The 18,082-nt window shown below is 41.1% G+C and overlaps 1 protein-coding gene across 1 annotated transcript in view; it reads right to left on the bottom strand.

Annotated features, from left to right (window-relative positions):
• Positions 1 to 18,082, bottom strand: part of LOC146798081 (cytochrome P450 2A13-like) — a 989,478-nt gene that overhangs the window by 86,136 nt on the left and 885,260 nt on the right. Inside the window, exon 7 of the mRNA XM_085625294.1 lies at positions 4,234 to 4,424. Within this exon, the coding sequence (XP_085481420.1) occupies positions 4,234 to 4,424 (191 nt within the window). The remainder of the gene's footprint in view (positions 1 to 4,233; positions 4,425 to 18,082) is intronic.

The raw sequence follows: 18,082 nt of genomic DNA, 5'->3' as shown, positions 1-18,082 counted from the left end.
TGGGTGAAGTGCGCCTGCGCTAAAAGATGAGCAACAATAACCTTGTCCAGACCCCAGGCAGACTGCACTCGTGAAGGTCGCACCGGGAGGAGTGCCAATCCTCAGACAATGGACTTCCTTAAACTAAGAACTGTTAAAATTGATGACACCATGGACACAAACCCGTATGAGAACCAAGATGCCCTGAATGGACAAGTAACTGTTGCAAATTATTGGTAAATTGAGACTTACATCTAAAGAAACATCGAGCGCATGAGAATCAGGAAGAACGATCCTGGTTCCACCAATCAAATTTGTTTTAAAACATGTATTGTAACATTTTGTTGTTGATTTTACTATAAAAGAAGTAGATTAGAGAGGGTCAATATTCGCGCTTTACCAGATTTCCTGACGTTATGCTGACGGAGAGGACGGTGACACTGCTGGACAGCTGCTTGCCAGAGACTCTGACGGACTGATCAGATGCCCAATTAATTTACGAACTGATTGATCAATTTATGGGCATAGAGACGAAAGATCTGAATTTGACATAGAGGACGCCATTTAGCCAGATTAGGTAAATATGCGAATCAAAATATTGAATGCTTTATGATTTTCTTATGCTTTATCATTTAAGAACCGTGTCGGGTTATTATTTTGAAGTGTATTGATGTATATTGTTTAGAAGAATTAAGTGTCGCTCTACCCAGCAACTCAGCTGATCCATGGCCTATCCATGGGAGGAATAGCTAGGTTAAAATTTTAAGACCCTGGTGAGGTAGGGAGGAGTAGGTGAACTGATTTGTGCATTTTCCTCCCATTTTCAGCGCATGGAATTAAAGGATCCCCTCTCTCGAGGACCATAGATCTGAAAAAGAAGAATTAATGAAATGGTGTTATGGGCCCCACCAGTGAATGAATGAATGACAAGTGGTTGTAGAAGATCTGTGGTCTGTGACGTGGAGAGGGGATTTGGTATTCAGCGCTGGAGCACAGTGACAGGCTGATCCTCTCTGTCAGTCTATTACATGTTCATCTACCAAATACTCAAGGCAAAAGGCACACACAGCACTTTGTGAGGTGAACTGTGAGAGGCCAGTAACCAGCAGCCTGTGAGAAGGCACAGTGGAATATTGTAACCCACGTGTGTCCCAACTGTGGAACACGTTTCCTGCCCTGCCCAAACTGAGCTACATTGCAATCACTAGGTAGAGGAGTGCAATAACTGGCAGCTCTCCTACACTGCTGATGTATGACTGTTAAAGCAACTATGTGACATGACTTTAGTCTCAAGCCATCACCCTGGCACAAATACTGCCTGATAGGGTATCTCTGGCCTTCCTTCTTGGATACAACAGGCAGCTAGGAATATTTTACTCATAGACTGCCTGAAAGGAACCATCTTTTAAAAGTCATTAAAGGAAATGCAAGTATTTTAGTGGGAGGAATATGGACATTCTCAAGCATCCACCCATGGATGTTGGCAGAATGCCAGATTTGCAAAGGTATATATACAAGGATTGTGCCACAATGGTGTGCCTCCCTGATTCAGGCTTAACTAGGAGAAATATCTTAATTTTTTTTCGTTACTTCCTCTTTGTATGTGTGCTGCATTCTGCTCCAGCTCCAGGAGGCATCAGACATGCACATTTTTTCTCACTCCCTTTCATGTAACACAGAGCAGCAAGTTATCTTCGAAGCAAAACCACAAAAACCTACCCCCCCATGCAAAATGATGTTGGTAATTCATTCTGGATTGTCTGATGGACACTGAATCATTTCAATGCAACACCATTTAAAAAAAGAAAACGTTCTCCCCTTTTTTTGCATTCATTTACCGCTTACTACCCCCTTGTCAAGGATAGTAAGGGCTATATAAATACAACTACAAAAAGTATCATTTGTGATTTGAGCCTTTTTTGCGTTGAAGGACTCAGGCTAACAATGGATTTGGAACAAGGCATAGATCACCTTTCAATTGAAATTCTGCCTCGGTCATGGCAGTATTAATGAGCAACCATTGTCTCACCTTTAAAACAATGAGAAATGTTAAAGCACATGACCCATTACAGTTAGAGCCCCCCACTATGGAGTCTGTGAATTAGCATATTTAGTATTGCTGGTGGCTGCCACCTCTTCTTTGAAGACTCTTTCCAGATGCACAAAAGCTGAACCGGATTTTCCAAAGAAACATAAATGTTTCCCAAATAGTACTCTGCCCAGGCACTCCCTGAGTCAAGCACCCATGAAGCTGCAGTCTGGGTATACGGCATACGAAATGGGCGGCAGGGGGATAAAGCACTTTTATTACAATGGACGTTCAGTGACGTAACAAAGGCCACGCAGCCCCAGCAGTTCAGGGGCCTCCGAGCTCCAGGGGACCCCCTCAGCACAGTGCCGTGGCCTGAGAGCTCCTGAGTGAGTCCGGAGGGGGCCCCCTCCATGTACTTTGCAGGGGAGCCCCCTCAGGTTTCATTACGCTACTGTGGACATTGTGTGCCTGATGTAACCCCAGGTATTTTTGCAGGTCTGTACCACTTCACCTGAAGACTCCAGCTGCTGCAAGCTGTCAAAGTAGTTGGGTGAAATTCTGTTCAAGACTATGGGCCTAATTATGATGTCGATTGGAATGTTCCAGCCTACTCCTTGTCAGAATGGTTTCTGCCCAACTCGGGTTTGGGGAGTCCGACGGACTGATTACAATGTTTCCGAACACCGTTCGGTTGGAACACAGGCTCCCATTGGAGTCAATGGAATTCCGACCCAACGGTGTTCGGAAACATCATATTTAAGGAGTGGTTGTAGAAAACCTTACACCCTGTGGCGGGCAATGCATGGTGCCTAGCACACTGTGCATGGTTAAAAAGAGGAGGCCCATGGGTACCCCCACGGGCCCCAACCGGAGGCCTCTGGGTGAAGGGGGCCTGCTACAGGACCTAAAGTCAGTTTTCAACAGCCGTTCTGTGTCAGACAAACCGAGTCTGAATGGCTGTCCGAATCTGACATCGTAATACGTCGGTCAGAAACGCAGTCCGTAGACCTGTACTGTTCGGTTCCGACCTACTCGGAGTCTCCGAATGCTAGTCAGAACCGAGTCGGAAAGACCGAACGGTTACCTACTATTGTAATCTGTTTAGTCGGAAATGTTTCCGAGTCGGTCGGCAACATGGGTTCCGACTTGGGTTAGGAAAATCCGAATGTCATTCGGAGCCTTTCACACCAACTTTGTAATGAGGCCCTATATGATAAATGGAGAGGAAACAACACTTCCCACAAATTATTACCCAAAATCCCTTTAACAGAAATATTTTAATCCCACCCAGAATTCCCGGTGTCTCCCGACTAAAGGCACTCCAGAGGGTGGAGGGTAAAAATTGGACTGAAAATGGCCTAACTTGTATTAGTCCTATGAACGTTTATAAAGGAATGCACAGCTCACCCTGCACAAATAGTAGGACCTCAAAATTTGAGAAATTGTGCTCTGAGATCAAACAGAAAAAAAATCTTCAGAAAAAAAGTAGTTATTTTACAAACCACCTTCAAGAAAACAGATAGCACTCATAGTAATGGAAAGTGAAAGCGCATTCAAAAACAACTGTTTTTGGGGCACTATATCTCAAAACTATAAAGAAAACTTGACATAATCAGGTGAATATATCAAAGGCCTTCATCATATAGCAGCTTACAACTCCATTCAGGAATCAATTTAGGAAACGTATTGTGAAATCTCCTCCTTTCTATATTAAGAGGGATTTAAAAAGACCAGCAATCTGTTATTTTGCAGTTCTGGACATGATGCTTCTTTACAAATTACTGTGATTGTGTCTTTCAAAATTGGTGTAGTGAATCTGACTTCACATGACATATAAGAAAGATTCAGTACAGATACATGGTTGCATGCGGGAATTAATTGAATCAATACATTGTTTCAAGAGTCTATTAGTGCCAGAACAGTGGTAATACATGAAGGGGACAGTTGTCACTCTGTTGATATGAGACTGTGTAGTTCTAAATAAGATTTGGTTTTACATTTATATTGGTCATTCATTGATGGATTGTCAAAAACGATGTTTTCCTGGCTGATCTACCTATCTGATGCTATGCTTTTATTACATAAAAATAACAACTTCAACAAAAAATGCATGAACTAAAACAAATATATTTAGCTTATGTTTCATGCTTATTTAGAGATAAATTCTAAACCAAAAATTAGAGTGGGAGGAGGTTTTACTTATACATAAAAGTGACATATACCTTAGGCAAGACAAACTCCCTAAATGGAGTATCACGTGTCACAGCGTGAGCACCTCCCATTGGAAAAGTATCACTGCATCGCTGGATCTCGGCAATCACAGCTTTTGTGTATGGCATCTTCCCTCTGTCTTCAAAGGTTGGAGTCCAGTTCTTCTCACCAATCACATTGTCGATCTCCTCATGGACTTTTGCTGCCAAGAAAACTGCCTTAATTAGTACTGGAACACAAATTCTGATTCACAGTTATTGTAATTGTAATAACGATCAGCACCCCCTTTTTTGTTGGTGCATGCTTGACAGATCACCCTGAAACCTTCCAGGAAAGGGCAGAGCTGGATTAATGTTTTTAAAAAAAAGTTTTGTGCACATTTGTCATAAGGTACCAAAGTTATTAGCAAACCAAAAAGAACCCTTTCTATGGTGTTGTGATTATCTTTACCGTTATGGTTAGGTCCAAGCTTTTTTTTTTTATTTTGAAAAATTCCTATTGTCAAGGGGGCTTTTTCTCCTGTTGTCTAGTGTGGGTTCACAAATACAAATTAGATTTCACAGACCCAAGCACTGCGATTGATTGGCTGCAACAGGAAACTATGTCTAATTTTCAGGATTAATTAATGCAGCTTTTGATTATCATGTCCTGAAAAGAATTACTTAATAGAAATTCAGGGGGTACATCCCCGACACCTAGGTCCTTGTGGTAGGGGTCCTTGGAAGGATTTTTGTGGGCTTGCAACCCACAAGTTAATGTTTGCAATCCTAGAATCCATGTGGTGTTCACAAACCCATAAAGGGTTTCTGGACTCTAACAGAAGAAGAGAAGGCTTGATTTCAGTCAGGTCCTGTGGCCAACCCTGGCTGTACACATGGTAGGTTCTCATGGCAATGTCAGATCAGGGACAGGTCACAAGACAGGCCCTGCAGTAAACTAAAGCTGCTGAATACTTAAGGTTTGGTCACTTGCATTGGCCCACGGCCTCGATCCGCTGCATACAGCCCTGTGGTTAGAAAACAAGCATCAGGCTGCACACTCATAAATTAGAGAAGGAAAACACACCACTATGGCACCAGCCCCAAAGCCACTGGGGTTTTGAAGTAAAGCCTGGTGATAGGGTAAGCTGCTGCAGGGGTGTACACCGAAGGCCACATGTCACAGGGTCAGATGAAAAATATTTCAACAGGTTCTGTGTTTATGCTATGAAAATCACAGGATTCAAAGAGTACTCTGATGCCAAACATTTTGGTATGTAGAATTAAGAAATAAAGGACATTTATATATAATCAATAAAATGAAAGTGTGCTTTACACTTTTAATGTTTTCGTCATCCTTCAGAAATCATCCGTAGGTACAGCTAAAAACATTAATATCTGTCAACATTTAAGAAAGCTCCAAAGACAAATATACTGTATTTGACCCAATATTATTAGCCCTCTAAGACTTACAATATATTTTCCTTTCAATTGATGTGTGTTTGTCCACTGCATGCTTGGCAACATGTACAAGAGTCCAGTGCTATAAACGGACAGGTACCGTCAGTTACTGAGCACCTGCACTTCTTTAATTTGAAAGGGAGAGTAGTTGTACTTCTCAGCAGTACTGGAATACATTTGATGTAAGAGTACTGACACTTTTCAGGAGCTAACAGGTACTCTTAAAAGTGAATACATGCTCTTTTATATTTCCATTTAAAGCACTGCAAGAGTCAATACCAAATCATGTCTCCTACAGAACATGGATTGAGTCAAAGGGAAACGCCGGGTGGTAGAAAATTTGCGTTGTCGCGGTGATCTCACACAGAAATGTGAGAAAAAAGAGATTTATTTTTCATCTAAATTTGAGGTTTACAGGGGATTCTGGGTAAAACAGCATTGGGGGATCCATGCAAACCATACATCCCTGAACTACCCCGGGTGTCTAGTTTTCAGAAATGTCTGGATTTGGTAGGTTTCCCTAGATGGCCACTGAGTTCAGGACCAAAAACGCAGGTGCCCCTCTTTAAAAACCAGTTAGTTTTGTGATAGACAATTTTGATATCTCCACAATACATTTCGGGCCCTTCTCTGTATCAGGCACTTTGCCCACCCATATATAAGTGAGGTTCAATTTTTATCAGGAGACTTGGGATAACGCTGGCTGTTAGGAAATTTGGCCCTGTGATCTCACACCTTTAACACAGAAATGTGAGGAAAATGTGATTTTATTTAGCAAAAGTTGAGCTTTGCCGGGGATTCTGGGTAAGAAAACATTGGAGGTTCAACACAAGTCACACCTTCCTAGAATTCCCCTGGTGTCTAGTTTTCAGAAAAGTCTGGGTTTGGTAGATTTTCTCAGATGGCTGCTAAGCCCAGGACCAAAAATGCAGGTTGATCCCTTGCAAAAGCAGGTCATTTTGTGATAAAAACATTTGATGTCTCCACAGTACATTTTGGGCCATTTATTGTCACGGGCACTGGGCCTACCTTCAAATGTGAGGTACCATTTTTATCGGGAGACTTGAAGAAATGCTGAGTGGAAGGAAACTTGTGGATTCCTGCAGATTCCAGAACTTTCCATCACAGAAATGTGAGGAAAAATTATATTTTTAGATAAATGTTGAGGTTTGCAAGGGATTCTGGGTAACAGAGGAGCCTGGTGAGAGCCACACAAGTCACCCCATCCTGGATTACCCTGGGTGTCTAGTTTAAAAAAATGTACAGGTTTACTAGGTTTCCCTAGGTGCCGGTTGAGCTAATGCTCAAAATCCAGAACTAGGCACATTGCAAAAAGAAAGGGTCCGTTTTCAGTGGAAAAATTTGATGTGTCCACATTGCGTTTTGGTCCATTTGCTGTTGCAGGCACAAAGCCTAATCACACAAATGAGGTACCATTTGTATCTGGAAATTTGGAAAAATGCTAGGTGGAAGGAAGTGTGTGGCTCCATTCAGCTTCCAGAGCTTTACATCTTGGAAATGTGGGGCAAATCTGTTTTTCTAGACAAAGTTTGAGGTTTGCAATGGATTCTGGGGTAACAGAACCTGGTGAAAGTCACACCAGTCACCCCATCCTGGATTTCTCTGGGTGTCTAGTTTTCACGCATGTACAGGTTTGATAGGTTACCCTAGGGGATGGCTCAGCTAGCGCCCAAAATCCACAGCTAGGGACATTATTAAAAAAGGGGTAGTTTCAGTGGAAAAATGTGATGTGTCCAAGTTGCATTTTGCCCACTCAAGTAAGGTACCATTTCTATCGGGAGAATCTAGGGAACACAGAATAGTAGAACAAGCGTTAATACCAATTATCTTTCTAAACATTTCTGTCTTCCAAATGTAAGACAGTGTGTCAAAAAAATATTTTGGAAAATGCACTCTAATTCACATGCTAGAATGGGTACCCACAAATTCCGAAATGTGCAGTTTACCACTGCTTCTAAACTTCATATCTTGTTCCTTTTTCAGAAATACATAGGTTTCCTTGATACCTATTTTTCACTCTTTGTATTTTACCAAATGAATTGCTGTATACCCGGTACACAATAAAAAAACATTGCAAGGTGCAGCTCATTTAGTGGCTCTGGGATATATCCCCGCAAACAGAAGGGTCACGTGGACATAACGGTATATTACTTTAATAAATCTGTATAGTTAGAAGAAAAGACAGATGAAAATGTAGGCACAAACAACTGTTTTTTTAACTCAATTTCAATATTTGGTTATTTCAACTGTTACTTTCTATAGCAGAACCTTCAAGTATCTATACAAATGACCCCCTACAGAATTCAGAATGTTGTCTACTTTCCAGAAATGTATAGCTTTCCGGTATCCATTAATGGTTTTCACACCCAATTCTACCATTAACTGGAAGGAGGTTAAAAGCACAAAACATAGGAAAATTAGGCAATGTCCCAGTAAAATGTCAAAACTGCATAGAGAAATGTGTTTTTCTGACAAAAGGCTGCCTGTTCCTGAATACTGGGAAGCTCGTGAATGTAGCACTGTAAACCCTTTGTTGATACCATTTGCAGGGTAAAAATGATGCTTTCTCCTGCAGCACTTTTTTCCCATTGGTCGCCCCAAAAAACAAAACTTTGCTGTATTTTGGCTAATTTCTCGGTCCCCTCCAGGGGAAACCACAATCCCAAGATACTTTGAGAATCCTATGGAAGTTGGAAAAAAGGACGCATATTTGGCGATGATACCTTATGTGGACAAAAAGCTATCCGGGCCTAAGTAGAAACTACCCCCAATGGCAAAAACAAAGGTTTGGTTCAAGGGGTGGAAAAAACCTGGCGGTGAAGGGGTTAAAGCTTTGATTACAATGAGACAGCCTTCAGGTGTGCCACATTTTTGTCATAAGTGCAAAATGTTAGTATTCTAGTTGCTTATGCGGGATTATGTGGGACAGCTATACTTGATCATGAGGGAGTTAACTTGCAGGATGCTGCTGGTGTTGAAAGATCGTTTCAGTCTGCATGTCACAACGTTTTACTGAAATGGATGAGGAAAATGTTTGAGAAATCATAAAACATGTGTCCCAATTTTGCTGTCTACAGAACTAAACATATTTTATAAGACATAACAAAGCACCTCATTTTGTTAATGTCTAGAAGAAATGTTTTTGGTTTTATAGGTTTGATGCAATGAAGATGGCTTCTGGTGTGCCACACTTTTGTTCTAAATAAGAATATTAGCACTCTAGTTGTTTTTTAGAACACTGTGGGAGAATATAGTAGAACACTGGGTGATCAACTGTCAAGCTGCTCCTGCTGTTGGAAGTACATGTTTTACTAAGTATGTCAGACTTAATTCTCACATGGTGAGCAAGCTGGTGTGAATTTACAGAACACATGCTGGGATATGTTGTCCCTTTCAATTTTGTTTAGTCTCTCGTAGACCCTGCGCTGCAGCATGCATTGTTCATTTTAACTTTACCCTGCAGTGGATATCTAAATTATGAATGTTTGGTCATTCTGCTTATCTGTTGTCCCATCAGGCTTCGGATTTCCAGGCTCAGGCCCCACTCAGGGGGTGCAGGGTTAATGTTCCACAATATGCCACTGCTATTAAAGACACACTCCACAGCACAATAATTAAAAAGCAACCAACATTCTTCATTTTGATTTCTTTACTTGCCTAACAGCAGATATGAAGAATGATCGAACATTGATAATTTAGATGCCCACTAGAGGGTAATTTAAAAATGAACAATGCATGATGCAGGGCAGAGTCTGCAAGAGACTAAAAAAAATTGAAAGGGACTATATATCCCAGCATTGAACATTAGTTTAACTCAAGTGCTAAGACCCACTGGGGGTCAATTAAAATAATTAAACATGCAGAAGGTGTGCCCTTTAAAAAATACTGCGTGCACCATGAAAGCCTGTGAGCAAGGACCTGAGCTCCGAAATGTGTTATGCAAGTGAAGGAATCAAAATGAAGAATATACGATTGCTTTTTAATTATTCTGATGTGGAGTGCGTCTTTAAAAGCACTGGCACATTGTGGTTTGAAGGGGGCCTACTGGATTGGGAAAAACTGCAATATCTCCACACAGAAAATGCAAGAATGGCAACTTTCTATCTCTTGCCTAAAAATCATAAATGTACAGCAAATCCACCTGGAAGGCGATAGTGAGTTTGATTGGGTCCTTACTAGAAAAGAGATCCAGATTTCACAACCCGTTTTTACAGGAATATGTGATTAATCTCCCCTTCTACATCAAGGACAGCACGGATGTCTTGAAAAAGCGGGATAACATCCCATGGAAAAAAGATTACATCATGGTGACAATGGACGTTGTGGTATTGTACACTTTAATCAAGCATGAAAAAGGAATCCATGCTTGCACAAGCTTTAAGAGAGATCGGCCAGTGGAATGGCTGGAACATACACACATGTTATTGGAAATGCTAGAATATTGCCTCACACACAACATCTTTATATTTGATGGGAAGTTGTACCACCAAGAACAAGGAACAGCAATGGCCACCTCCTTCACCCCACCTACGAACATCTCTTCATGGGGTGGTGGGAGAAGGAGGTATCATGGGCTGAGACAAATAACATGTTCATGGAAAATGTAGCAATGTGGACCAGGTTCATTGATGACCTATTTATCCTGTGGGAGGGCAGCGAGAAAAGTTTAAAGCTCTTCCTGACTAAGTTGAATACCAATCAATATAACCTGCAGTTCACATGTGCATGGAGCCAACAGCACTGTACCTTTTTAGACGTACAATTGGAGGTTAAGGAGGATACTCTAACTACTAGAATCCATAGGAAACTGACTGCAACCAACTCTATTCTGCGTGCCAACAGTGAGCATCCATGTGCACTGAAATTGAGCATCCCTTACAGTCAAATTCTGAGAGCAAGGAGGATTTTCACTACAGACGAGCTGTATAACGAAGAGGTGAACAGACTGTTTGGGATGTTTAGACAGAGGGGATATCCAAAAAATGTTCACGAGGATGCAAAACGCAGATCCCAAGAGAAAAAGAGAAAGGAATCACTCTACTTTCCAAAGGCCCCAGGAAGAGAACAGTAGTACTACCAAAAGGATTTTTCTGGAGTACAATTTGGTACAGTCAAATGTCACTTCCATTCTTTAAAAACATTGGTGTGTGCCAAAAAATGATGAACATTTAACTGAAATCTTTGAAAAGGGCCCGCAAATTACATCAAAAAAGGTGTGATCCCTAAGAGATATTTTGACCTCAAGCCATTATACCACTCAAAAAATCAACAAGGAATGGGATCATGGTTATCAAAGAGCCAGGAAGGTTTCATAAAATGCAACTCATGTAAGGCCAGTGAATACGGGATAAACAGCAAGAACTATTGCACAATGGACTGACGTACGATACCGATCAGAAAAAGAGAAACGTGCAACACTGAGTTTGTTATTTATGCACTAAAATGTGGCTGCAATAGGCTGTGCGTTGGCAGTACTACAAATAAATTGAAACTAAGAATCCTATAACTTATAAGAACAATTAGAAATGGGGATAAGACCTACCCAGTAGCATGCCACTGTAATCAGATGCACAATCGATCTTTGTCAACATTCTCCTATTGGGGAATTAAACATCAAGGCCCACCCAAGAGGGGGAAATCGAGGGAATGAGTAGCGGAAACAAGAATCACAATTGATTTTACTGATGGGAACGGAGACACCGTGGGGCCATAAAAGGGGCGCAGAACTGTTTGTACACTTGTGATATTGTATATATTTGAACTGAAGAAGGACTGTGATTTATCAGCACAACTATGAAATTTCAATGTGCAGAGTAATCCGGACTGTGTATATATTGAAATATTAGGTTGCTCAGACTATAACTTAGTAGTGAAAAATTTAAAAAGTTGAGGAGGACTAGAAATTTTACCCTACATCATGTATGAGTTATGAAACGTTTAGCTGAATAAGAGGTAACGGAGTTAGAGAAAGCACCATGCACTTTAGATTAGCTAGCACTTATTATATATGCAGTCTGTTGAGATGGAGGAGAAAATCGTACATATACCCTTCCTACATAATATATAGCATGACCACTTTATTGCTAATTAGAAACTGTGGAATAGGCTGTCCCCCGGGGATAGGAACTATGACACTCAAGCGCATTGCACTGTATTGCTGCTGAATGGTTGGTCGTACCGAGCTCTCCCCATTGGTAGGGTTGAGCAACAGCACGTGACACCTTAATGGAAATCTCCTGGAGTGGGACAAAGGACCGCTGAGCACATGGCACTTTAACACTGCTGATTCGGTTAGGAGAAACAATCTCCCTGTGCGCATCCCTCCTATGAACTCCTATTTATTACTATAAGTCTCTTTTCATCTCTAGAAAGGTACAATAATTACATTTTGCACTAACTTTTTAAACCTGTACCTATGTGCAGGCTGCTATTCCCTTTTTTTATATGAGAAATACATTCCAGGATATCTCATATTAAAATGCACTTGCCTTTTATTAGATAACCAAGCTGATAAGGTGATTGGCTTGAAATTAGGTAGAAAGGCAATGAATGCAGTTGCATTTTTTCTAAACACCCCAGGAAATGGGAGACATCTGGTGTAAAAACAAGGAAAAATAATTAAATGTGGTATTAGGAGATAGTGCACTTCCTTGCACTTTAAATATGGCATTCCTATCACTGGGTGCGCCTCACAAAAAAGAGAAAAACATATTTCATAGGAGGATGCGGTGCATAAAATCAGGATATTGCATGAGAAGGCATTTATAATCGCCTATGTCGTAGCCGACTTTTTTCTTTTCCTTTTATTATTTCCTCTGCTGTTTTCTAATTTGATCAAATGAACTGTAATTAAACGTATGTTGATATAGAAAAAAAGAAAAAAAGAAGGTCAATTGTAGGAAAAAGTACAAAAAAAGTACAAAAAAGAAAAAAATTAACTTAAACAGAAACACATGTATAAAAAGTGTATCGCTGTAGTGGTCACTTAAGGGTCAGCGACATAGAGAAGGGACACAGGATATAATGAACATAATGTTGAACCCACAGTAACCCAGTAGAAGGCAATTCACCGAAACACGTTGGTCCAATATTGTAGATACAAGTGACTGTGTATTTTGCCATGCATAAAGTAAAATAATTATGGACTTCTCAAAAAAACTGACCTTGTAAAAGTGGTGCTGCGGCTTGTGGACCGGGTGCTGCTGGATTCAGTGTTCGAAAAGAAGAACGCCAAATGGAGACATACTTCATGCTCCGTCCTTCGGGAGCGATACAGCAGAGCACTGTGGCACGAGGGGCACGGTAATTCGAAGGATTTCTGTGAAAAGGAAGGGAGATGCCACAGTTCTCAACCGACTAAGGCCAAAGAAGACAAAAGCGCAGTGTAGACAGAGTCTGCCATACTGCATGGAGGTAAGGAAGTGACTGACATGGGAACCGAAGGGTTCTCGGGGGGGGGGTCACGACCTACCGATTTGCATATACGAGCAGCAGTGTGGCACGGGCAATGAAAGGTTAAGTCTGGTGTTAGCCGCATGAGCAACAGGACGCAGTACCACTGCGGGACAAGGAGGGAGAGACCCTTCCCCCAGCGGGGGTAACTGTTGCGGTTCAACAGGCACTTAGTGGGAATACAAAACGGAATTGGCAAAAGGTGGCATGGATCGAGGGGACAACCCTCGAAGATTAAGAACGCAGTCTATCGGAAAGGGTTACAATTGTGCAACATTGTGCATCACTGGGAACAATTGAAACGAATATTCATTGTGACTCAGAGTGACGACCAAAGAACAGCCAAATTGACTGAATACACAGGGTGAATTCTGCAATACTCTAGAAACAAAGCACCAATCAAAGAAACACACTTTCCCAGGAAAATGGAGGAGAGACAAGCAAAATGGAAGTTCCCTGCAGAACTCACCTTCCAAGAGGGCACGAATATAGGAAGATCAGACAACCCGAGATCTGTTCAAAGTGTTTTAAATGGCAGTTAACGACTGACAAGAGCTCCTCTGATTTAGTCAACACCAAGAATGTGAACTTCTAGGTCTTCCTCATCATAGCCTTAAATGGCTCTATAGAGAGAGCAAATAGAGTAGTGAAAGTGGGCACGCCTGCCTGGTCCCCCTGTGTTGTCTCACTATGCCTGATCTATCCCCTTTGACCATAATTATCACCACTGGTTCCTTATAGTTAGCGAATAGCCAGCTACTCAGCCTATCTCCAAAACTAATTTATGCAAGGTGTGGGATTACAGAGGAATGCTCAGTGAGATTGATGAAAACACTCATTGAACATGCGAGAAAGAAAATGCAACTACAGTCAGAGAGGATTGAAACAGTCAACAAGGAATTGGAGAAACATAAAGAAGATGGCACCTTAAAAGATCAACTTAGTAAGATAGAGAATTCATTACAGAAATATGATGAGGAGATTATGGAATGAAAAGCTGGAAAGTTTACAAGAGACAGACTCGATTACCAATATGGCCGAGTTTATACATCCGCTAAAAAATTTGACAGCTTGAGAGCAAAAGATAGATCCACTACAATGACATGAATTGTGCAAAGCGAAAGCGAAGTAAGCACAGACGCAGGATCCATCTCGGATGAAATACCAAGAGAAAAGCTGGATTTTCACAAGGAACTTCAGCTACTACGAATGACTACGAGACAAGGAGGGAGAGGTCGCACAGCACAGGACCAACCAAAGGAGGAAGCAGAACAAGAAGGGGCAAGAGTAAGAGGCTGAGGAAGAAACTGGAATTGTAAGTAAATGAAGGAATAATCAATGTAAACTCAAAACCCTTAGTAGTCAACATTTTATCAGTGACACTAAATAATAATCAAATGTGTCTGCTCAATTTAGGTTTAACATTCTGCCCAGTATCTCATCCAGACTTAGTAGATACAAGAATTGAAATTTTCAAATATGTAAGAAAGTTAAAACTACATAAATTCCATCAAATGAAACACAGAGTAAGAATGCTAGAAGCAACAGAAGCCAACAGGTCTGCTTTGTTCCAGGTTGCGGACATCGCAGATTTATTAAGTATTAAAGACTTGGTTCAGTCAAACAAGACAATGGACGCATCAGCAGGAGGATCCACCGTTGATTGACCAACTGAAAGACTTCAAAAAATGGGTTTTGCAACAGGTGAACATGTGGGTAGCGGTTTAAAACCAGGGAGCACGTTTTGCTCCAGGGAACCGCTTGGATCTTTTCCACGAGTTGGTGGTTGATGACTTGAATAACACTCAAAGAAATTCGAGGACTGACTATACAAAGAGTAATTTCATATCCCGAGATTGGATAGATATCAATGAATTAAAAAACAATCCCTCTCTCATCATCAAACCCTCCGATAAGGGAGGAAACATTGTCCTAATGGACCAAGTGACATATGTAACAGAGGCACAAAGACAATTAAGCAATCCGCAGCATTATACTTGCTAAAAAATAAACACCACCCACAAAATAGAAACAATATACCGTATAAAATTGAAGGTGTGGTTTGAAGGGGGCCTACTGGATTGAGAAGAACGGCAATATCTTCGCACAGAAAATGCATAAATGACACCTTTCTATCTCAAGCCTAAAATTCATAAGTGTACAGGAAATCCACCTGCAAGGCCAATAGTGAGTTCGATTGGGTCCTTGCTAGAAAACAGTTCCAGATTCCTCAATTTTTTTTTAGGAATATGTGATTAATCTCCCCTCCTAGATAAAGGACTCAAATTCCATGCACCCCAAAGGACCCTACGATCAGCCCAGCTCTCCTACGCCATGGTCCCCCACACCAGAAAGACCAGTTCGGGAGGCCGCTCCTTCTCCTTCCTCGCGGCCAGATCCTGGAAAACCCTGCTGCTACACCTCAGACAGACAACATCGCTCCCCATCTTTGCAAGAAACCTCAAAACCTGGCTCTTCAACAGACCCCCTCCTTGATAGACTGGAACCTGCAACCCCCATCCCAAGCGCCTTGAGACCCTTACGGGTGAGTAGTCGCGCTTAACAAACGCCTGATTGATTGATTGATTGATTGAAAGGACAGCACGGATTTCTTGAAAAAGCTGGATAACATCTCATGGAAAAAAGATTACATCATAATGACAATGGACGTTGTGTCATTATACACTTCAATCAAGCATGAAAAAGGAATACATGCTTGCAAAAGCTTTATGAGAGATCGGCCAATGGAATGGCTGGAACATACACACATGTTATTGAACACGCTAGAATGTTGCCTCAAATACAACATCTTTACATTTGATGGGAAGTTCAACCAACAAGAATCTCTTCATGAGGTGGTGGGAGAAGGAGGTAGCCTCGACTGAGGAAAATAACATGTTCATGGAAAATGTAGCAGTGTGGACCAGGTTCATTGATGACCTATTTATCCTGTGGGAGGGAAGTGAGAAAAGTTTGGAGCTCTCCCTGACCACGTCGAATACCAATCAATGAAACCTGCAGTTCCCAAGTGCATGGAGCTGACAGCACCGTACTGATTTGGACGTACAATTGGAGGTTAAGGAGGCTACTCTAACTCCTAGAATCCATAGGAAACCGACTGCGACCAACTCTATTTTGCATGCCAACAGTGGCCATCCATGTGCACTGAAATGGAGCATCCCTTACAGTCAAATGCTAAGAGCAAGGAGGATTTGCTCTACGGAAGAACTGTATAATGAAGAGGTGAACAGACTGTTCCCATAAGAAAACGAGAAAGGAATCTCTCTACTCCCAAAGGCCCCCAGTAGTACTACCAAAAGGCTTTTTCTGGAGTACAGTTTGGCTCAGTCGAATGTCACGTCAATTCTCAAAAAACATTGGTGTGTGCTAAAAAATTATGACCATTTAACTGAAATCTTTGAAAAGGGCCTGAAAATTACATCCAAAAAGTTGCAATCCCTAAGAGGTATTTTGACCTCAAGCCATTATACCAGCCAAAAAAATCAATAAGGAATGGGATCATGTTTATCAAAGAGCCAGGAAGGTTTTGTAAAATGCAACTCATGTAAGGCCTGTTAATATTGAATAAACAGCAAGAACTATTGCACAATGGACGGTCGTATGATACCGATCAGAGAAAGAATAACTTGCAACACGGAGTTTGTTATTTATGCACTAAAATGTGGCTGCAATAAGCTGTACATTGGCAGTACTAAAAATAAATTGAAACTAAGAATCCTACAACATATAAGAGCAATTAGAAATGGGGATAAGACCTACACAGTAGCCTGCCACTTTGATCAGATGCACAATAGATCTTTGTCAACATTCCCCTATTGGAGCATTAAACACATCAAGGCCTACCCAAGAGGGGGATACCGAGAGAATGAGTTGCGGAAACAAGAATCCCAATTGATTTTAGAGATGGGAACGGAGGCACCGTGGGGCCATAACAGGGATGCAGAACTGTTTGTACACTTATGATATTATATATATTTGAACTGAAGAAGGACTGTGATTTATCAGCACAACTATGAAATTTCATTGTGCAGAGTAATCCCAACTGTGTATACATTGAAATGTTTGGTTGTTCAGAGTAGGACTTAGAAGTAAAAAAAAATAAAAGTTGAGGAGAACTAGAAATGTTACCCTACATCATGTATGCGTTTTGAAACCTTTAGCTGAATTAGAGGGAAGGGAGTTAAAGAAAGCACCATGCCATTTAGATTAACTAGCATATTATTATATATGCTGTCTGTTTAGATGGAGGAGAAAATCTTACATATACCCTTTCTACATAAGATATAGCATGAGCACTTTATTGATAATTAGATACTGTTGAATAGGCTGTCCCCCAGGGATAGAAACTATGAAAGTCAAGCACATTGCACCTTATTGCTGCTGAATGGTTGGTCATACAGTGCTCTCTCCATTGGTGGGGTTGAGCAACATCAGGTGACACTTTAATTGAAACTCCTGGAGTGGGAAAATTACCGCTGAGCTCATGGCACTTTAACACTGCTGATTTGGTTAGGAGAAACAATCTTCCTGTGCGTATCCCTTCTATGAACTTGTATTTATTACTATAAGTCTCATTTTATCTCTAGGAAGGTACAATAATTCAATTTTTCACTAAGTTTTGAAAACTGTACCTATGCGCAGGCTGCTATTCCCCTTTTTTATATGAGAAATACATTCCAGGATATCTCATATTACAATGCACTTGCATTTTATTAGAAGCCAAGCAGATAAGGTGATTGGCTAGAAAATAGGTAGAAAGACAATGAATGCAATTACATTTTTCCTAAACACCCCAGGAAATGGGAGACATCCGGAGTAAAAACAAGTGAAAATCATTAAATGTGATATTGGAGATATTTCACTTTCTTGCACTTTAAGTATGGCATCTCTATCACTGGGTGTGCCTCGCATAAAAGAGAAAAAAATA

The sequence above is a fragment of the Triturus cristatus genome, chromosome 9, assembly GCF_964204655.1.
Source record: "Triturus cristatus chromosome 9, aTriCri1.1, whole genome shotgun sequence".
Classification (NCBI taxonomy): Eukaryota; Metazoa; Chordata; class Amphibia; order Caudata; family Salamandridae; genus Triturus; species Triturus cristatus.
This window is presented reverse-complemented; position numbering and strand designations above follow the sequence as displayed.